The sequence below is a fragment of the Hippocampus comes genome, unplaced genomic scaffold, assembly GCF_001891065.2.
Source record: "Hippocampus comes isolate QL1 unplaced genomic scaffold, H_comes_QL1_v1.1 scaffold156, whole genome shotgun sequence".
In the NCBI taxonomy this organism is placed as follows: Eukaryota; Metazoa; Chordata; class Actinopteri; order Syngnathiformes; family Syngnathidae; genus Hippocampus; species Hippocampus comes.
Genome location: NW_017805744.1, coordinates 5430995 through 5453522, shown reverse-complemented (window position 1 = coordinate 5453522; position 22528 = coordinate 5430995). Strand labels below are relative to the sequence as shown.

Below are 22528 nucleotides of genomic sequence, written 5' to 3'. Positions count from 1 at the left end.
CCCCCCCCTTCTGAGCACGACCTACGCACGGAATACCGGGGCATGCCCGGGCGACGCGTCCAGCTGTCAGCTCCGCTTCTTCCGGCAGAGAGACCTTGTGACTTTCTTACCAGTGGGTCGACCAAACATCGTCGCATGTGACAGAGAGGCTGCGCCTGTGTCTGCGTGAAACATGTCAGGCTAGTAGTGATGACTACATACGCACGACAATCCGTGCAAAGCCCCCTTCCTATAGTCAGCCACGCGTACTCTCTTCAACACATTAAATATTCCATAATCCAATGATGCATTAACAACACAGCATTAGTGCGACACGAATCGTCGAGATGACGAGTCGTCATCTTGGCGACGGCCCGGCGGGCGACGGACTCTCTCATCTGCAGCCCAGCACATCCTCTCACTCCATTTTGTCTCTCGTTTGACCGTCAGGCAAACATGAGGTGAAGCCAAGAAGGAGGCTGGAGGAGCGGCAACAAAAGCAACCATCGCTCTCGAACGCGCAAGCCTCGGCGAGAAGACGACCGTGTGTGGATTTAAAGGGCCACGGTGGGGAAGTCAATCTTAAAGACGAAAAACCGAAAGGATGCCGCACACTCGGGCTGGAAAAGTTTTTACTGTATCCTAGCGTTTATAAGCAATCGATCACCTATCTGTGTCTAAAAATAAAAATAGACCGCAAATGTAGGCCAGCCTTTGAAAAAAAAAGCAGACGCGCACACGCATAAATATAACGTGCATATTAAAAACTCAGCATATGATAGGCAGAATTGTTGTAAAATGCTTCCACGTAGCAGCATCCTTTCCTCCCTCCCCGTTCGCGTCGCCGCAACATCATCCCCGTGACCACATTCACGCCGCATAACAAAACACGCGCCAAGACACTCTTTACCTTTATGTCTGCCTTTCGCTGTCATCGTCACACTGCTAGTCGTTTCATTGGAACAAGACGCTCATCTCCGACACTCGCTGGCTTGTGTCTCCCTCTATCACTCCGTGGGTGACTCTGGAGGGTATTATTCAGTGACGGCGAACCACCGCTAGGAGTAGTGCGCGTACACGGAGCCCGTACATTGCAAACCACCCACCGCCTCCTCCTCCTTTGGAAAATGGGGTATTGCCTCGCTGAGGAGCGAATTCTAATAGAATAACGAGGGGAAGACCCTGATTGTGTCGTATGGCGCTGGATACCCCCCCGCCCCCGATCCCAAGATCCCCACCCATCACTTCCATTCTCCCGCCCTCACCGAAAAGGTTGAGACGCAGGCACATGCACGGTGACTTTATTGAGTGAAATAAGGTGTTTCGATAACACGCAGGGATGACCATGCTACATAAGAGAAAGAGAGCATGAGGAACCAGGGAAGAATGATCACAGCTGAATCAGTGTGCACATAATGTACAGTCGCCGTCAATGGCCGTGCATCGTTCGCCATGCCTACATTTAATCAGCCGGTCCGCGGGAGTTGCGTTGCAGACGGACATCCTGGGAGTCGGAAGCGAGGGGGACTGTGTGTACAGGGGGCTGAGGGGGGAGGTTTCTGATCTTCTGTCACACAACGTGGTGTTGTCGGGTCCTCCTATTGCAGGTGTCGACGATATCCGCGGGTGCAAGTTGCGGCACTGGCATCATTTGGCGGGTTCTCTGTCTTTTCTCGGTCGGGGAAAACCAGCAGTTGGTGCTCAGGTTTGGGAGCTGGAAGGACGGATAGCTCGCGGCATTTGAGGCGGCATGCTTGAACCCGGATTTGTTTTGGTGAAGATGCTGGGTTTTGGAGGAAAGGGGGAGAGATATGGGGGTCGACTGTAGCAGATTCTCACCAAGAAGAAACTCGGGCTCTACCTCTCAATGACGCCCCTGCGAAGCAACGATGTGCAACCGGTCGGCAACACCCCAGAATGGCGAGAGAAGGAACTCCCTCGCATATTCACGCTCACTCGGGACGACGTGCATAGGCACAAATACGCACCCGGACTATTACTGCCATCTTGTGGAGGATTACACTTACTGTACAGGGCTTCCCCTTCACGCATAACTCGGATGACCGTACTGGTCTGACAATTTTGTCACGTGGTCTTCAGGTATGCCAAAAGTACTCACATTGAACTCATAAGTAAGATACAAATACGGTACAATGTCATAAAAAAGCTACTGTTGTTATGTATCCTTGGTACAACGTTTTCTATCCTACAACTACAGGGCTCACAATTGAACCACTTGGTACAAATAAGTAACCTATTTTGTATGGTTAAAAATGATACATAAATGGTCCAAACTATCAAATGAGTGTAAAGGGGACATATCTGCACCTTTTTGTTCAAATGTAGGGGTACAAACCAGTGGGGCCCAGTGATCGGCTGGTTAAATGGGTGAACCAGTGGGACCCAGTGATTGGCTGGTCAAATGGGCCGAATCAATCCTGGCAAACACAGGTGGATCGCACATTTAGGACTAGTTTGAGGGATTTTCCCACCATTTAAATATTTGTTTTAATTTTAAGACAGCGGGTTTTTAAAGCAGGCTCACATACTTTGTTTAGCCCAGAAAGCAGATTAAAATTATTTTTAAAAAATCATTCACCTGATTAAAATCCATCTTTCTAAAATCCTACTTAAAAATGTCAGGTTCACTATAGGTTTATAATTAGTAAGAACTGATGTTGAAATACAAGGATTGACAGTGTAATAGGTTTGACGTTCTAGCCTCTATTTTACTATTAAAATGGGCTGCAAATTCTTCACACATTGAATTAGACGACATATTGATTTGGTTATTAAAAACAGGATTAATCAAATGATCAATTGTGGAAAAAAATAGTTGTTGGGTTATTCCGGTTCTCACCAATACGTTTTGAGAAAAGAGCTTGTCTCGATTGATTCATCGCCTTATTCGAGATAATCAGCTGTTCACAGAAAATTTGGGAAGTTGAAAGTGAATCTGCTTTCGCTCCATCATCTCTCAGCCATTCTGCAGTTTCTCTTCAATTATGTAAACTGAAACACAACCTAGGTAGTGATTTTAAACAAGGTGACAAACAAGTGTATAAAATTGACCTGAAGAAAGTATGTTGAAAAAAGTGTAAACCAAGAATGATGCTATGTGAACTATAATTATACTGAGAAGACAGAAGAGATGTATGATGTCAGAAAATACAGAGTGGCTTTGGGTATCTTAATTTAACTACTTGCACAAAACTTTATTTGAGTTTCATATTGAGTAAGTTATTATAATATTCCACTACATCGACAGAAGAGCAATGGTCCACAGTAAAACAGATCGAACAATGGTCTACAGTAAAACAGATCGTAGGGTACTTTACTTCAATAAATGTGATGACAAACTTGAACTACAAGTGTACAGTGATGCTGTTTAGGCAGCTGACATTGGTGACAGACGAAGCATAACAAATTGCTGTATTAGCCTTAACAAAACAGTCCTAATGTTTCATGGAAGGCTAAGAAACAAGCTGCCATTGGGTTGTTCACATGTGAAGCAGAGTATATGGCTATGTCTGTACATAGTACAGTTGTTAGGCCATATTGGCAAATTTATATCAATATGTGCAACCTAGAGCGGCCCGGTGGTCGACTGGTTAGCATGTTGGCCTCACAGTGCAGAGGTGCAGTGTTTGATACCGGCTGTGTCCTTCGTGTGTGGAGTTCACATGTTCACCCCGTGCCTGCGTGGGTTTTCTCTAGGTACTGCAGTTTCCTCCCACCTTCCAAAAACATGCGGGGCAGGTTCATGGAACACTCTAAATTTTCCCTAGGTATATGAGCGTGAGCACAGATGGTTGTTTGTCTATGTGTGCTCTGCGATTGGCTGGCAACCAGTTCAGGGTGTCCCCCGCCTACTGCCCAAAGACAGTTGGGATAGGCTCCAGCACGCCCCGCGACCCTTGTGAGCATAAGCGGATCAGAAAATGGATTCCATTAGACTGCCATGCATGTTTTTGGAATGTGGGAGGAAACCGAAGTTCAAACTCGGAGTTCATGCAAATTCCACACAGGAAGGCTGGAGCCGGAATCGAACCGTGCACCTCTGCACTGCGATGCGGATGTGCTTACCAGTCACTCACCATGCCGTGAAAGTGAAATGCAAATATTGCCCAATCTCTATGGATATATATGTAAGTCGAGGGGTTCGTAGGTTTGTAGTGGATAGCTCTACTTTAAAAATGGGCAAAAGGAGAGATGGAATCCTTTGAAGGCAGCTTTTTATTTTCCCCACGTCTGCACCTCCGAACGGATGAACGAGAACACACCTCTTTCCCGGTAACACAAAACACTTCCTGGTTTCCTTAGCCAATCAGATAATATCAAAATAAACTTGTTTAAGCAATTATTAAACGGAATATAACCTAGGTAACTGTAACACAAAATAATATAATGCTCAAATGTAAAATGAAAATAATTAATATTTTAACATAAGCTTACATATAGATAGATAGACAGCCAGACAGACAGACAGACAGACAAACAGACAGACAGAAGTGTCTGTTTCTGAAGTACAGTGTAAGTACTTTTGCTTCTGTTGTAATGGCGTTGCTTCATGTATACTGTACTAAAGTCTCACTTCAAAAGGTCTGCATTGTTCAACATCTCAGGTCAAGTCTTCCATTCCTTTCAAATGCATGCAGCATCATTTCAATGCATTTATAGAACCTTGTAAATATTGAAATTTAGAGTGATACACAATTACTTTACACGATGATGAATTAATTGAACTAGGTTCCTAATTTAGGATGTTAACAATAAACCTCAGCTAATTCACTGGTCGTGTATTGGTACGTGTCGCTTGCTGACTTTCTTTCTGATGATGCTGGTTTTGATTCCCGGCAAGCAGGTACGGCACTACACCGGAAATCTGTGTCGCACCGGTAAGAGCCCCTCCAGCAATGTATATTACATTTTTAAATATGTTTTTTATTAATTCAATAACGTTTAAAGACAATAAACTTCACATGTAGCTATTCTGTACTAATCGCTGCTTCCGTGTTTGTGCTGCACTTGTACGTGTGTATGCTTGGGATGGGAAGGATAGGGGCGGTGGGAGTCTCCAAATTTCAAAGGTTGCCATTGACCTGTGGCACTTATAATTTTTTAATGCTCTTGAACAAATCCAGTTAAACTCCTTTTACTACAAAACACAGTCACAAGACAATAAACGCCAACCTCAAACTTTTCTGCAATGGTTGAGATGTATTATTGTGAAGGCGCGCAGCCGGATGTTCTGTCATTGTTCCTGTTGTGTAGGCACAGGCCCGCTGTGATTTGGTAGCTGCTGCAGTAGGAGGAAGGACCGCGGGTCTAACCCTTCCATCGCTTACTTTCGACTTGGAATTCCTTAGGTAGCTCGTTGTAGTAGCGATCTACGATCGTTTGAGTGTTCTCTGGTCGTGTTCTATGATAATCACGTCGGTGATTTATCAACGGACTGATATCAATCGCCATTTTACCCGCACGTTTTCCCTGGCAGAATCGCTAGCACAACAATGGCTCTGAAAAGAATCCACAAGGTAAGGAAGTGATCGCAGAGGCCCTGTATTTCGCAGTTATGTTGTTTTTTTTCCCCCGACGTTGTTCTGTAACTGGCCGTCTTTTTGGGGTTATTACGCTTCGCATAATTTCCTGACATTGTCAAAATCGTCGCGACTGGCCTGTGCGTAGATTACCTCCAGCCAGCCATCTACGACAGTTGGGAGGCTAAAGCAATGCGCCGCTTTCGGTCTCTCCAACGGGCCACCTCGATTTACACGACGACTTTGTTTCCCGTGGGTGGTTATCTTCATTTGGCTTACCTTCGACGCGTTTAATCGCCATATGTTGGGCTGTTGGCACTCCCGTGTGAATTACCTCTGCATTCAACTACTTGCTTATCTGAATATGCCCGTGTGGCTGGCTAACGATGATAAACCCAATGTTTCCTCAGATGAAGCTAAGCTAACACATTAACACTAAGGTAAAACTTGATTGTACTCGCTAATAATTGAGCTTGTCGTCCATCGTATCGTTTCTCGAAGTCACCCACGCGGATACGATGCTTGCTAACTTTATTTTTTATTGCTAATGTGAGTGGATCAACTCGCTGCTACATTTGACAGTTGTCCCCTTAGCGGCTATGCTAAAGTGAGCTCTCTCAACAACGACCCCATACGCTCGATTAATTGTTGTCCAAATCGCTAATTTGGATCTTTTAGTGAATGGATCCACACAGTGTATGATTAAATATGGATAAATGTGTTCCGTTTGCTATCAGGTTCCGGACGTGAGGACGGATGTCATCTAAAGGAGTTTTGTGCTTGTGCTTTTTTTCATCATGTTACTTTGACAATGCGCAACCTTGAAAGGTATTTTACGTGGTTGTGTCAGGAAAAAAAGTTATATCTTGCCATTTTGTTTGTGTTTTGCAACTGACATTTAACCAGACCGTGGGGAAGCTGGAAATGATGTTAGCAGGCCCCACGCGTCGTTCGACTGATGTCGCGTTAGTGACAGCGGGCGAGCCGCAGAACGACGACATACCGTTTCTTAGATCGTATTAGCTGGTCGTTGTCTACCAAGTGTTAATACGCCAACCATAAATCTGATTCTGCACTGATGCTGTTAGAGTTGTCCTTGCTCACATTGACACCAGGGTAACATTTATACAGCTGCACCGGCTAAAAAAAAAACAACAACTTGTAGTTGACTTGAACCTCTGTCTGAAACAAGTTATAACATAGAGTAATTGTTGTTACTCAGCTCCTAAATTGTATCCATGCTGCCTTGTTTTGTCGTGTGCACTGCCTGCCATATCTGAAGTAGTAGTACTATTCCATCATGCTGCGATTCATTTAGCAATATTGTAGATTCAGTATGTAGCAAATTTGAGTGGACTCTATGCTATTTTCTGTGGCAGTTTTGCAAAGTCTACCTTGTTGCAGGTGCTTTGGTTTTTTTGTTTGTAAAGCAATTAATTCCAAACCAAACAATAGCAACCACAGCAAAACAAACAGAATGAAAACCAAGATTTGAAATGGGGATGGAGGAAACAGCTTTTTAAATTGCACCCTTTGTCCACCTGAATGCTAACAGCAAAAATACAAAAACAAACCCACACTTATGGCTTTCTTCAACAAAAAAGGAAAGCCATCACTTAAGAATGACTTCTCATTTACCCTCTTCCTGATGAGATTTTTAACACTGCCTTTCTGAATTTCTGTTTCAACTGGTATACGTTTTGTTGGCTTTAACATTCCCATCAAAACCTACTCAGTTAATTCTTGCACACTGTTGTTGCGCAAGTGTATATATTAGGCCTGCGGGATATGGTTACACCGTATTGCGACAAAAGTTGTTCTTATAAATTGATATCGATTATATATTTAATATAATTTTTTTTACACTTCAAAATAAGCACCTGGAGAAAAAAAATACATAATTTATGTAATATTACTTGAAAATATCCATCCATCCATTTTCCAAACCGCTTTATTCTCACAAGGGTTGTGGCGCGTGTTGGAGCCTATCCCAGCTGTCTTCGGGCAGTAGGCGGGGTATACCCTGAACAGGTTGCCAGCCAATCGCAGGGCACACAGAGATGAACAACCATCTGTGCTCACACGAGGGACAATTTAGAGTGTTCCATTTAACCTGCCATGCATGTTTTTGGAATGTGGGAGGAAACCAGAGTACCCCGAGAAAACCCACCTAGACACTGAGAGAACATGCAAACTGCACACAGGAAGGCCGGAGCTGGAATCGAACCCGGTACCTCTGCACTGTGAGGTCGACGCGCTAACCACTCGCCGCCGAGCAATGTATATTTGAGATGGTCCAAATGTCTGTTAAAAAAAAAAAAAAAAAAGTGTGTTCCCTGTAGGTTGGTTTAGTTGCATTATAACACATTACACAAGCGGACGTAGTTGGCCAGTGGCATTAGAGTAAGTAGAAGTCCCTTTCAATGTCACAGTAAATAGTAATAAACAAGTCTGACAATAAATCAGCCAATCATAAATATGCTGGATCAGTAACAACAGCATGTATAACAAATGCAATGCACTTAGTCACTTGAGGGAATACTCTAAGTCGTTTGTGATGACATTTTCCTCACACCTCTGCTGAAGAGATTGGTAATAGGCTTGCGAAGTGTGGTCTCTCTGAGGTACCGTAGTGCATGTTTCAAACTTAGGTCGTTGCATTCTATTACTTCACAACTGGACAACATTAATTTTACACACTGAAGTGCTAGTAATTGAACATCAAACTGTAGCTTCTGCGTACAGCACCAACGGTTGGGGTTTGTGTCCTGATTTTTTTGTTTTTTTATTGTTGTTTTTTAAATATTGATGTTGAGTGCAATTTGAACTGATATTGATCACGTCTATCGCAATATATATCGATATTTAATTCATTCCAAGCCCTAAAAAAATCTATGATGGTTACCAGTAGTTGAATGTGTGTCAAAATTAAGTTGCGTGTGAAATAATGACATCCGCGTAAATTCCTTGTCATTGGCGATGTGTTATGCATTCATTCATGCATTCATTCATTCATTTTCCGAACCGCTTCATACTCCCTAGGGTCGCGGGGGTGCTGGAGCCTATCCCAGCTGCCTTCGGGCAGTAGGCGGGGGACACCCTGAACCGGTTGCCAGCCAATCGCAGGGCACACAGAAATGAACAACCATTCGCGCTCACGCTCACACCTAGGGACAATTTGGAGTGTTCAATCAGCCTGCCATGCATGTTTTTGGAATGTGGGAGGAAACCGGCGTACCCGGAGAAAACCCACGCAAGCACAGGGAGAACATGCAAACTCCACACAGGAAGGCCGGAGCTCCAATCGAACCCGGTACCTCTGCACTGTGAAGTCAACGTGCTAACCACTCGACTACCGGGCCGCCTATGTGCTATGCAGTGCTGGTAAAAATGAATGGTATGTAGAGACAGTAACATGCCTATACTTTGAAGATAGATAAAACATAATTGTTTGGGTCGAGAAACACTCACGGGAAAATATGTCACTCCCTTACCAGACTGGCAACTCTTGCAAGTGCTAGCATTATTTTGCCGTGAACGGCTCTGATTGGTCAATCGCCGGTGCGAGGAATTCTTGGCCTGTCGTGCATCAGGTATTTTATCCCAACAGTAGGTTGACCTGAATTGTTTTTTTTTTTTTGTGAAGTGTAGGCATCCATGTAATATTCCACTGGCTTCCAGATTAACTGGCTCCTGATTCCTGCTGTGGCCATTAGCGCAATGTCAGCCCAGTAATTTTGTGTTTCCTGTTGTTTAATGTGAGCGAGTAATGTGCAATCGGCCTTGTGATACTCGGACAAACTGGCAGCACTACTTTTCTTCTGCAACATATAAAAAACACTTATCACCAGCTCTTCATTTTTTTCTTCATTCTCTTTTGGTTTTTATTCTTTTTGCGTGCCCTGATCGAGAAGTTTGATTCATTTTCAACAAGCCTGCTTGTAGGGGGCTCACCGACGCCCAATGTGTCATTGCAATGTTCATTAGTTTTTTTACTTTTATTCAGACAATGAGGTTCTTATTTTACCTTTGTAGCATTGTGCCATTGATACACACAAATTTAAGACGTCTGTTGAAGGTGGGGTACACCTGCCAGTGCCGCTTACCCGGGAGTGAAGGGGAAGGAAGCAGCCATCCATCGTGAGCATGTGGCGAATCAATGATTGGACCAAAACACTGCTGGTGGTCGCTGCAACATTTTAATGACTGCGTGGCAATTTTGTTATATTTTTCGCCCCACTCTGGCCGTAATGGTGAGCCCGCGCCTGATACTGGGAAACAGCTCGTTGTTCCTGGGGCATGTTTCCCACTAAAAGGGGTCTGGCACCACTTGTAATTTGTACTGTTCAGAATTTTACATCTGATTTTGCTTCTACTTAACTGACATTTCTACTATTGTTGTTTTTTTGTTTTTTTTTTTTGGGTTTGTGTTAGGAGTTGAATGACTTCGCACGGGATCCCCCAGCCCAGTGTTCTGCTGGACCAGTAGGAGATGACAGTACGTTTACCACCTTACTACCATTTTCAAGAGTCAAATGTCCACAACAGTTGGATATACATGTATATACCTATAGATTATGAGTCCTAAGGACTTAAATTCAAACACATGTCTTAGTTCATTGTTATAAACAGGGTTTCTTTTCAAGTATTGACTGAATGTTGTGTTCACAGTCTTGACATTATAACAGCACAGCATGCTATATTTGAATGCATTTCAACAAAACAAGGTCATAAAGCATCATGTCGAACAATTAATTTCGCAACCCAGCTGACTATCCTGCTATTGACTGTATGCCACTACCGTTGAATGGATGCTGCCAGCTCGGTCCGTTCATCTCAGAGCAGGAAGACTGTTTTCATCACATGATCAGTTCAAGACATAGCGAACATGTCACTGAATGACGTAAGTGGTACCAATAAAGTAGATGAATCCAAGTCAGTTGCCAAGAAAGATTAATGCCTCAAGCTCCATGTGTCAAATTCATAAATAGGAATATACACTGCATGTACACAAGTAAACCTTCTCAGTGCAGAAACAAACTCTGTTGTACGTATCAATTAAAAAAAAAAAACTTTTAAGTAAGAGTAGTGTAACGTTGGCTAGCAGATAATGTTTTGAAAAATGTAAGAATGCTGAAATTTTACATGGAAGTTCTTGCCTCCGAGTGTTGGCATCGTGTGGCAAGTGCCTTGTGACACTGCAGGAGAATACGAATGTTAATGCAAAGTCACTGTTATCACCTTCTCCCAGTGTTAGCTTTCTGGCTGATGACTATTCAGTATGATGGCGGACCCGAGACAGTTTGATTGGTCCACTGTGACGTGTTCGGTAATTTCATTGGTCAGATGTGATGAGCCTTTGGGTAAATCTAATAACTGCTTGAAGCCCGTTCATAAACGCGAATAAATAAACCACAAATACATTAAAAGCCACATGTTTCAAAGCATGAGAAAAGAATAGCGGCTCGTAGTCCAGAAAATATGGTAGTCCTAAAACGGTTGGTCAACTGTATTGCATGTGTAAAACATCACATTAACACAAGATATTAATTAAAGAGGTCTTAACAACCCCTGGGTTACACACGCACTCCAAGAGTATTAGTTCACTACACTTGAACATTGAATGAAGGTTAATGTACCAACCCAATTCCAATTAAGTTGGGATGTTGTGTTAAACAGAATATCATGATTTGCAAATCAAACTGAAACTATTGTTTTCAGCAAATAATCCTCATCTTTAGAATTTTAAGGCTGCAACATGTTCCAAAACAGTTGGGACAAGGTCATTCATGCTTACCGCTATGATTAATCAACTTTCTCTTAACATTCAATAAATGTTTGGGAACTGAGGACACTAATTGTTGAAACTTAGTAGGTTGTATTCTTTCCCATTCTTGGCTTGATTTACAGCTTTAGCTGTTCAACAGTTGTCTCCGCTGTCGTATGTTAGGCTTCATAATGTGTCACACAGTTTCAATGGTAGATAGGTCTGGACTGCAGGCAAGCCAGCCTAGTACCCGCGCTGATGTGTAAGTTACCCATGCCATTGGCACTAACACAGCCCCATACCATCTCAGATGCTGGCTTTTGAACTTTCTGTCCCTGACAGTCCAGATGGTTCTTTTCCTTTTTGGCCAAGAGGACACAACATACACTATTTCCAAAAACAATTTGAAATGTGGAGTTTTCAGACCAAGAGCACTTTTGCACTTTGTATCAGTCCATCTTAAATGAGCTCAGGCCCCGAGAAGCCGGCGGCGTTTCTGGGTGTTGTTGATAAATGGCTTTTGCTTTGCAAAATAGACTTTTAAGTTGCACTTTCAGATGTAGCGCAGAACTGTATTTAAATAAGTTGGCTCTCCGAAGTGTTCCTAGCCCTTGTGGTGATATCCTTTACATATGGATGTTTGTTTTTGATGCAGCGTCATCCCTGAGGGATCAAAGGTCACGGGCATTCAATGTTGGTTTTCAGCTTTGCTGGTTACATGCAGTGATTTCTCCAGATTCTCTGAACCTTTCTATTATCCAAAGTACATTGTTTCAAAAGGCATTTATTGACTCTTTCTGTGGACCAGTTTGACTTTTTCATTGTTGTGTTGACATCTTAATGAAAGGTTAAATATGGTTAAAATAAAATTGCCTGCATTCTGCCTTTTTTCTTTGGGTCCTTAATTTGGATCGTAAATAATAATTATAATCGTAATAATAAACCGACGAGCAGATTTGAGCTGAGCCTACTTGTGCATTGGCAAAAAGGGGCAATAGTTCACAGTCTGACAGCCTTTAGGAGAGGCTGAGCGGAAGCTAAGCACCACCACAGCATACCAATGAGCCCGTGCCTAATCAGTTTAATTCAGCAGTTAACACACTGCCTTTAAATTGTGCTCCTTAAGCATGATCACAATATACATACTATTTAAATAACATTTCTGTAATGTTTGCGTGCATATGATCACGTATTTGTCTCTCCTGAGCTATTCATGGATTGTTTTGGGTTTTTTTTTCCTTTTTTTGTTGTTGTTCTCATTTGGTCTGTTAAATAGTGGTGTATATACTCTCACCCTGTGTAGGTAGGTACAGCACAATGAAATTAGATGCAACATGAAAACTATCTAAAATATACCCGTTTTACCTAGAAATGACCAATAATATTTAGTGCCATTTCCAAAATGTTGGTAACCGCTTTTGGTGCCACGAGCAGCTCACCGGTAGACTTCCATAGGCATGTTAAAATAATAGGTACAAAGGTTGAAGGGACATGTCAAGGCAAATACCAATTATTAGGCACCATGAGTCAATACATTCTCCAAAGCAATACTTTTTGATGCAAGTTCATCTAAAAAATGAAATAGATCCCCCAACTACTGTTCCCTCCTAATCAGCTCCTCTGCGTTTCAGGTTTTCATTGGCAAGCCACAATAATGGGGCCTGTAAGTATTGACCGCAGAAGTCTCTTTCGTGTTGACAGGTCCATTAACTTATTGTATGATCCTTAGTTTATCACCCATGTAGCTTCTCTGTGTATGTTTTAGGCTAAACATTTTTGTGTCCTGCATTAGAATGACAGTCCTTACCAAGGCGGGGTTTTCTTCTTGACCATCCACTTCCCCACAGACTACCCCTTCAAACCACCAAAGGTATGCGAGACAAGAACACCCTGAAAAATGGAAGTGGCAAAACTGTTGCCTCTTATTGACCTCCTTGTGTGTGTCTTCTACAGGTTGCATTTACCACAAGAATCTACCATCCAAATATCAACAGCAACGGCAGCATTTGTCTTGACATCCTGCGATCACAGTGGTCTCCAGCTCTCACCATCTCCAAAGGTAAGCGCTGTCAGTCTAGCCTTCAGACTCTCAAAGCACGTTGACACATTGTACTTGCTGCACAAGAATCTTCGGGAACCAAGCAAAGCGGTCTTCCTCGCCCGGCTGTCTTTTCACTCTGAATGCTAAGACGCACAGGTGGCAGTAACGCATGTTAGAAATCGTGGCATTACCTGACACATCCATTTCCATGATTTGTCAGTTGATCCCAACAAAAATCTTTTGGACCCCTGTCAGATCATCTACCGTATGAATGTCAAGAAATGTTTGTAATTGTTCAATTATGTTTTGACTTCCCCCAAAATGCCACATGGCATGCGGGTACAAAAATGGCAAATGGAAGTCATGCATTGGTTTTGAACATATTTTCAGATACATTTGAACATATTTTCCCATCAAAAATGTTTACTCCACATTGGCAATTCCACTACATAGCCAATGAGCAATGTTTGTTTACTTAACTTTCTAACGTATTGGTACATTATGTGAAAAATTGTCATTCCTATTTGTATGTTTCAATGTACTTGCAAATACGTTTGCCAGTCAAAAATGTTTTCTCCACAATTGGCAGTTCCACCCGTCCGTACGCACTCTGTCATCATTCATAGTTAACTTTTATTTATTGTTCCTTTTACTTATAGGAGGTTAACACCCAAAGTAATTTTCTTATTTTGAATCGCATGTGTAAGATGAGTTGCCCCACAACATGTATTACTTTACACAAATATGTAAACCTGCCTGCACAACATGGAAAATGTTCTGATTTTTTTTTTACTTATAATTTGAATGCTGTTTGAACCTCTTCATATTCTTGGCAGTTCTCCTGTCCATCTGCTCTCTTCTGTGCGACCCAAACCCGGATGACCCCTTAGTACCCGAGATCGCCCGTATCTACAAGACGGACAGGGAAAAGTATGTTTCCTCTGTCTTCATTTTGGTTCAGTTCAGTTCAGTGTGAAGTACGCAAGAAAATCATACAGTGGCTTGCGAAAGTTTTGGCCCCCTTTGGATTTTCTGACCTTTTGCCATATTTCAGACTTCAAACATAAGGATATCAATTGGGTTGGTTTTTTTTTTTGGGATGAATCAACAACAAGTGGGAGGAAGCTCAAATGATATTTTAAACTTTTTTTTAATTAAAAAAAAAAGTGGGGCGGTGGAGCGGGCAAAAGTTAAAAAGGGGCTATTACTTTAGCACAGCACTATAATTTGTTCAGGTGCCCTTTAGAGTGTGTCTGTGCGTATGTCTACTTTCAAACTGTCAGTTACATCCTACATGTTACAAAATAAAATTTTGCTCTTTATCAGGTTGGTTTTGAATAATCAACACATAAAATGACATTATTACTTCATTTTTCTTTTAATTTTAATTAGATTTCCTTTCAAGTTTTTTTGAATAGGGACAGATGCCACAACACAGACGATTAAAAAAAAGCATTTCAAAAATAAAAGTATTCCCCAAGTTATTGACGTCTATGTATGCTTTGCAAACCGAGCTTTATTTTGAAGTTGGACTTAACTGGGAGCTCAAAAGATTCAATAAAATCCATTTCGGCAACGATACCTCCATTGTTTTTTGTCGCAATTCTGAGGGACAGAGATCACGGAGTATGATTGAATCACAAAAATTCTCATGATTTGTCAATCTCTGTCTGTTTCAGGTACAACAAAATAGCCCGGGAATGGACAACAAAGTATGCAATGTAGTGTTGGTGAGGCAGAATTGTGGCCAACCAGTTCTATGGCAAAAGTTTGGGAAGCTTGAGATATAAAGAGAAAACAAACACAAAAAAACACTTACAAACAAATGAAAAGATTAAAATAAGATCTTGTTGGTTTCCATTGGAGTGCTTTCATTGAGCCACGCCTCCCCATCACCAGAGTACCTCTGCCCCATATGTGTTGATTCTCCTCCCCCGTATGTCTCCCATCTCTTTTTGTCTTGCCTCTCCAACCACCTGACACGCCCTCCCTCCCGTGAACTAACAGCCAACTTGCAATGGTAATAAGCGCCTCTTCTTTCGTGCCCCCGCCCTTTTATTCCTCACATCTGACTGCGTTTTAGTTAGTTTCCTTGCGGGTTTGGTTGTCGCCGCCTAAACCCCCACCCACCCACCACAGTTTAAAGCATTCCTTTGAGCATCTAAACTTTGAAGGGACCCGTTTCTTTTTATCCATTTTTGGGGGGTGGAGGGGCACACAAAATTGGGGGACTTTTTTTACACTTTGCATCCGATGTTTTAGTTTTTTTCTTTTTTGATTCCCATCTGTGGAGAAAGCAGATTGACTGAGTCGAACGGCACTCTGTATTAAATACAATGATGTAACACCCATGTTATATACAACCACATTCACATGGACAACTGTACCGGTATTTAAGCTTTTTTTTTTCTCCAACCTGTGTTTTTACCTGCCCCACCCATCCCTCTCCCCGTGTCTCTTTAGGTTGCTTGTTTTCTTTTTGTCGTTTGCTTTTTGTTAAATTTAGAGGCTATCATCATAAATGGCTCTGGGACTGGCTTGGGCTCTTGAGTGCGAGGAGAACCCACTCTTCTTGCACAAAACCTCTGTATATTGAATTACCCGAGAGGCTCGTTGAGCTTTGTGTGTTGATTAAACTGTGTAATAAAAACCTGTGACTCTTGTCTTGACTCATTCTAACACCTTTTTGGGAGGACATCGGAGAAAAGACATGGTTATTTAATAGCTTCAGATCGCTTTTTAAACTTCCAACTTAAGTACATTGAGTCATGTTCTGTGAGTTTCATTCACACACACACAAGTTTTTTTTAAAAAAAGCATGCCTGAAATGCTAGTTTTCCCATCCGGATTGGGCTGATAAAGCTGCCTTTAACCTGATGGCTTCAACATTGGGTACACCTGCACAATTTGCAAAAGGAAATGTTATTTACACTTCGTAGCACTTTTCAGAGAATGGACTTTACAAGTTTTTCACACATTTATGGAAGAGTCACCCTGCTGAAGTATGTGAATGAAGTATTTTCAGAAAACTACCAAATACTGATTAATATGATAATTTCATTTCAGCGCAGAATCAAATGATCTTAAGGATGTAGCTGATTTTAGCAGAAGGTGGCCAGCATCATGAGATGTTTTAAGGCCCCCCCCCCCCCCCGGCCCTCCAAAGTTTAGTCAAAATATGACTTGGGTCATTTCTAATGAGGAGACGATATATGTTTAACTTTTTTCATGTGCACGTAAGTGGCAGCTGTTGGTTCAAAATGATGTGTCGTTCATAATTTGGGGACAATTGACTTCAAATCACTGTCACTTTAAATGTTTAATTTGTGTTAGAAATATTAAGTAAAAGTCAGTAAAATTACACCACATTCACCAAGAGATGGCAGAGTGGGAATGCTGATGCCTCTGGAAGCAACACAACAGTTGCTTTTACAAAGATAATGGACTGCGTTGATTGCCACTGTCCGTTTTTATATTCAGATTTGAGAGTGTTTTAGTTTTCAGGTTTGGGAAAACAGCACTGCGATTTCATTCTCGTAATAGAGTAGTTTCGCCCCGCCTATGCAGTCCATACACAGTGTCTTGAATAAATTGGTAGATAGATTGATGATTGGATGCGTTGATAGAAAGTGTTCGTGTACAGCACACCTAAAATGAGAATGCAGTGTACCGGTACTTTATACTAGTTAGTACTGTATACAGTATATGTTAACTTTAGGTTGCGTGAGCAGAGTTTGTTCTGTCGCCCCCAGATGTTGCCTCGCGAAATTACAAGATTATTTTAGTTGTCGAAATAGTCACTTCATTAATTGGAATTGTTTCATGAAGGATTTACATCATGGATTTATCTATCGATATACATGTAATACGAATTGCGGACAAGTTATCATTAACAGATTGCCTATGGAAACAGTTTAGGCATTTATGAAATGTCCTTAATATTCATTTTAAAATCTATGTTTTCCTCTCTAGTAAGACAATTGAGCGCACGAGAACAACTGTTTGAACGTTTTCTCCCCACGACTCCTGCTACTTTTGGCATAGTAGAGTACTTCTGATTTACATCAGTCATTTAGGTCAACATTGGATCATTCAGAAATCATCAAGGAACTTTCTGAAGTCCGTTTTCTGAAATCTAGAGAAAAGGGGGTTAAAACTTTTGCACACCGTTTTTATTAAAAGAAAAAAAGGTTAAATATATCGTATGAATTTCATTCCACTTCATGGTTGTGTCCAACTTCGTTTTAATTGGTCAACCTCCCCCTACAATTTTATACCTTTATGTTAAAAACCTGATATGTGGCAAAAGGGCAAAAGGTTCAAGGTGATAGTTCAAGTCAAGTCAAGTACAACTTTATTGTCAAATGTGCTGTATGTGCAAGCACATACAGATGGAATTTCTTCCCTCTCAAGACAACATACAACAAGAGGAGCCGCTGCGGCTGCCCGCACCACCATCAAAAGAAAAGTTAACATAATTGACAAAATAATTCAGACAACACATAAGACACAAGACAATCGTGCAATCTGAACCACTTTCCTGCAAACTTGTTGTTTGAAGCAGTAATAGATGAAAGAGGAGTGAATCAAAATGTCCTCTTCACCAGTGGATCAAAGACGTCGTGCTGAAATGTGCACACGTCTGCTACAAGCTAAGGTGAAAGCAACAAGAAGCTGTACTATCCATTAACGAAAAAGAGATTGGCTCTCTTCTCCTGTCCCATGTAAATCCGCTTCAATTCCAAGTCGCGACTCCCGGGTCCACATACGCATTGGCGCTCTCTCCTGACGCTCCTTTCTTCTCATCGTCGGCTCCTCAAGCCATGCATCCATCCAGCCGCAGGCTGTCCATCAGCACTGACCTTTCCGCTGACAAAAGTGGGGCTTTGAAAAATGCTGCCTATTTCAGGCGCAAAAAACACGCGCCCCAGGGCTGTCCAGCAACGACAGTCAAATGGCGCCGACATTCCTCCCAATCAAAATCAAAATCAGTGCTGGTACACGCGTGCTGCTGAGAAGGCGCAACCACCAAGCAGATTCTTCTTCTTTGACGAATGTCGTGGCCAAAAATGCTGAAAACAGTCCACACGATGTACCAACAACACCGTGTGACAAAACAAAGTTCCATTAAGGCACTGCTGTGTGTCGATGCCCACGAGTGCAATTTTGCCCGACAAGTAGGGGTGTGCATCTCTTCAATGAAAGGCGATTTGATACGTATCTTGATACATGGAATGCAATACGATTCAAGGGTGGTACATTTTAAAGTAGAAAAATTCAAGTCAGTTCGAGCGAGTGGGATTATGATTTGATTTGACATGGTATGGCTCAATCTGAGAGATTATAATACAATGAGTTTCTTGTTGAAAGTAGGCAATAATTTTGCAATAAACTACAGTAATGTTTCACTAGGGTTAATGTGACATTTCCTTCAAAAAGATTGATCAAACATTAAGTGTATTTCGAGCTTTTGCCATTTTTATTAGTAGGCAATATGTAGTAGCTCTCTAAAACCCAAACTATTCAAGGGAATTACATTCAAAGGAACGCCAAATCATCAAGAACATCAAACTTATTTCTCACTTTTTGTTAGGTTTTTGTTTAAGCTATATTGAGACAGTTTCATTCGTTGAGTGTTGATGCACTCACATCTTTTTAAATCAAAACCGATTTTTCGATTGAAATCGGTGTTCGTTACACCCCGACCAACCTGCAGCAGTTGTCATACTTGTGTGTACACTACAGAAGGTAACTCCAGTATGGAAGAAAACGTTTCAAGTACTACTCGTGTGTTGAATTGTCTTGTGTGAAGACAAGACCACAATAGCACATGGACAGGATGTGAATTTTAAAGAAATGTTCTTTGCTACGTCTACGATACTCAAACGTTGATTTTCACCAAAGATCGTAGCCATCAAGCAATTTCACTTCCTTTACTTCTTAATGTTCTTGAAAGAGGCACCTGCTTGTTTGCGCATTTCCGGTTGTTAGTACGGTATCTGGACCAATCGAGAAGATGTCGAAGATAGCCACGTGCAAAACTCTTCACCAAGCCAATTTAAACCTGGCATTTGGAGACCTTTAGAGAAGAAAAAGACCTAAAACGAAACCGGAAGTAGTCCGGAGGGAATGTTCTGAAGCCTCTTGTGCCTTCTTTGTGACGACGTCTGTGTTGTGGGGTGACGTGCTATAGACGAGACCAACGCTTGCGAAAAGAGGACGGCAGCCGCGACTGACCTTGCCGCTGACGCCAAGTAAAGAAGCGTCCAGAGAAAAACATGGCCACTCCCGCTCTCCCCGCCATTCCACAATTGTCAACCAGCTCGGGAGTGAGGTTGTCAAAAGGTAAAGTGTTCAACTATAGCTTCTTAGCAAATTGCGACTGGCTTCATTGTAACTTAATGAACAAAACTTAGCTCGGCCACCTGACACTTGGTCATTTTATAACAGTTTAAGTGACTGTTTGTTTGTATAATACAACCGGAAGTCACGTCAGCCCCTAAAATGAATGACAACAAGTTCGTGCAAAGTGCTGCAGGGACACCTAGTGCTTTTATTAAGGGCTAATTGCTAGCCTAAGTTAAGGCCAAAGAGCCAAATATAGTTTACAGCAAGTGGTGATTCTGAAGGTGATCCAACTTTCTCTCCGTGTAATGGCCTTGTGGCTCCCTAGTCACGGGACCAGTTAAGCTTGTTCGTCTTGTGACTTTGGAGACATCTGCTCAAACACCCCCTGGTAAAAAAAAAAAAAAAAACCCTCTACACATTCCTCCGTAAATGTCGACAGTACCTTGCAGGCAATGGCTACAGCATGTTTGTCATTCTAGAAATCTTTAGGCGTTTGTTTCAAAATGATGCCTTTCTCAAGTGGAATAAGGATCTACAGTATTCTGCTCCTGTTTACCATACTGACACAATATATATTCAATATATGTGTTATAACCTGCAATTGGTTGGCCACCAGTTCAGGGTGTACCCGCCTACTGCCTGAAGACAGCTGGGATAGGCTCCAGCACGCCCTGCAAGCTTTGTGAGGATAAGCGGATCCGAAAGTGGATGGATGGATGGATGGATATGTGTTATAATTGCATCAAGTTTAAAAGGTGAATCTACCTGTGTCACACAGATGTGAGAGTGATAGGAAAATTCTGCAACTCTTGGGCGGGGATGGTACTGAAATGTTAGCCAGGATGCAGACAAACGTTATCTGCAACCGCGAGTTGCCATTTCTACATTTTGTCCGGAGCAGGACTTTTAACAGTGACTCACCCTTTCCAAAAATTCCAAATGCGTATCGATATACTACTTTGCGCCACATGAAACCCACAGAACACATGAAACCTGCATTAGCCAAACCTGAAATTTCATTTCTTCGAAATTGTGTCACCCGAGCCTTTTGGATACAAATCCAGCCCGAGCGTACAGATAAAAGCCCAAACACTACTTTTTAGTTTAGTTTTCCCGTTTTTGTGTTTCTGCAGAGCATTTCCTGGTCGCAGTGCCCGTGGCGGTTGTCGCAGCCGCAGGAGGCTTCCTGGTGAGCCGTTACCTGAGTGGGCGGAGTTGCAAAAAGGGCCCGGTGAACACGTGTATCAACAAAGACAGTCCCAAAGTGGTTCACAGCTTTGACATGGAGGACATTGGCACCAAGGCTGTGTACTGCCGCTGTTGGAAGTCAAAGAAGGTCAGATTTCAAGCCAGTCTTAGTTTTTGCCAAAGACTAACATCAGTCTCTGTAACAAATGTGTTTTCAGCGCCCTCTTCTACTAGTTTTGAACACAGTCTTGAATTTCAAAACGAGGTTCTCTGAAATAATCTGTTTCATGGTCAAACTTCAGCTATAAAACATTGACTCATAGCCGTGCTTGCTTCCCACATCGTGGTGCGCTGCCACTGGATCTGGGGGGGTGACCTGGGGGCTTCAGTTTTGAATGCACCCCCCGTGCTTGACACCGCACCTCGGCTTGGACCTCGCCATCTATCTGAGGCTAATGCAAACCCAGCATCAGGCATATATTCCCTCTGCTTTGTGGACATGACCTTCACCGAAGCATTTTTGGGAACTTCTTTAGCTCTTCTTCTTGCTTGTAATTACACGGCATGTCATCCAGTGGGCCTTGGTACTGCCCGGCATGTTGTGGCAGAAGCTTGTACTACACTGAATGGGTGCACTCTAAATTGGGGTTTTATTGTGTACTGTTAAACTTTGAAAAAAATAAATAGTGTGCCTCTTTGCACTGCGTGATGCCGTATCTTCACGCTGCTCAAAATAGTTGATTGTGTGCAGTTTGTAACGTCAGATTGTCAGATGTTGGAACTGTAGTAAACCCCATGTGGGACCTCCTGTAACTGTCACACAAGTGCTAAAATGAGCTAACTACTTAATATTGTCACAGAAAATGTAAATGGTTGTCTTAACTTACAAACTATAGATCATTGATTCAGGCTACGAAAATAAGGAGCTGACGTATGAGGTGTTGTTCTTCTGTTGCAGTTCCCTTATTGCGATGGCGCCCATAGCAAACATAATGAGGAAACTGGCGACAATGTGGGCCCTCTCATCATCAAGAAGAGGGACGTTTGAGCCAACCAATCCCAATTTTGGTGCTCCCTTCTTCATGCCTCCCCTGTTTGTCTGTACGGCGTAATGGCATTGCAAGGACTGTTCGCAGTATTATGTTGTCACAACAAATCACAAAATAGAATCTGCTACCACACTAACTGAGGTAAAAGTATGACTGGTACTACGAAATTAAACATTTGCAGAGAGATGCTGAATGGTCAGAGGTGATGTGGTGGTGTTGTGGTTTGTTTCTGAAGTTCCACTTGAGCCGTCATATAAGGAAACTCAAGGCCTTAAATGAATTTTGTTCCAAGATACACTACAAAGATGAATGTTGCATGTTTTATTTTATGTGCGAAGTGCTTGACGTTTGTCTGAATTAAATCATCCTCCGTGGTTCTGAAAAAAATGGTGATCAACTATAATCACTCACTGTGGAAACCCTTTTACAGTATGTGCTCAAAGCTAGACTCTCCTTCCCCAATGCTTCTTTTTCTTGAGTTTTTCTACTGTCTAATTCCAGATTCTATTGTCTGCTCTTCTGTATCATGTGAATAAAGTTTGCTTTTGGTGGGACTTTGATGAGCATACCTTGCTTTTTGTTTGTTTGTTTTTTTTTAATTTAGGAAGTCCTTGCG

General features: G+C 42.2%; 3 protein-coding genes and 1 long non-coding RNA gene across 5 annotated transcripts in view; 3 read left to right on the top strand and 1 right to left on the bottom strand.

Annotated features, from left to right (window-relative positions):
- LOC109524286 (serine/threonine-protein phosphatase 2B catalytic subunit alpha isoform-like) overlaps window positions 1-1132 on the bottom strand; it is a 32914-nt gene extending 31782 nt beyond the window's left edge. Inside the window, exon 1 of one of the 2 annotated variants that reach the window (XM_019884045.1) lies at window positions 890-1132. In XM_019884045.1, coding sequence (XP_019739604.1) covers window positions 890-914 — 25 coding nt within the window. In that variant the 5' untranslated portion in view covers window positions 915-1132. The remainder of the gene's footprint in view (window positions 1-889) is intronic. The other variant, XM_019884046.1, reaches the window with a different exon arrangement.
- Window positions 1133-5244: 4112 nt separating this feature from the next.
- LOC109524322 (ubiquitin-conjugating enzyme E2 D2) lies at window positions 5245-15989 on the top strand. The gene is made up of 7 exons (XM_019884107.1): window positions 5245-5516; window positions 9954-10017; window positions 12918-12949; window positions 13079-13156; window positions 13240-13345; window positions 14164-14257; window positions 15007-15989. The coding sequence occupies exons 1-7, from the start codon at window positions 5493-5495 to the stop codon at window positions 15050-15052; spliced, it is 444 nt and encodes a 147-aa protein (XP_019739666.1). The 5' UTR covers window positions 5245-5492; the 3' UTR covers window positions 15053-15989.
- Window positions 8817-9145, top strand: LOC109524341 (uncharacterized). The gene is made up of 2 exons (XR_002169948.1): window positions 8817-8916; window positions 9017-9145. It is a non-coding gene; the product is annotated as an uncharacterized LOC109524341 (long non-coding RNA).
- Window positions 15990-19506: 3517 nt separating the features above from the next.
- zgc:110843 (CDGSH iron-sulfur domain-containing protein 1) lies at window positions 19507-22472 on the top strand. Its single transcript, XM_019884111.1, has 3 exons — window positions 19507-19672; window positions 20809-21011; window positions 21822-22472. Exons 1-3 carry the CDS (start codon window positions 19606-19608, stop codon window positions 21909-21911), a joined length of 360 nt encoding a protein of 119 aa, XP_019739670.1. The 5' UTR covers window positions 19507-19605; the 3' UTR covers window positions 21912-22472.
- The last annotated feature ends 56 nt before the right edge of the window (window positions 22473-22528 follow it).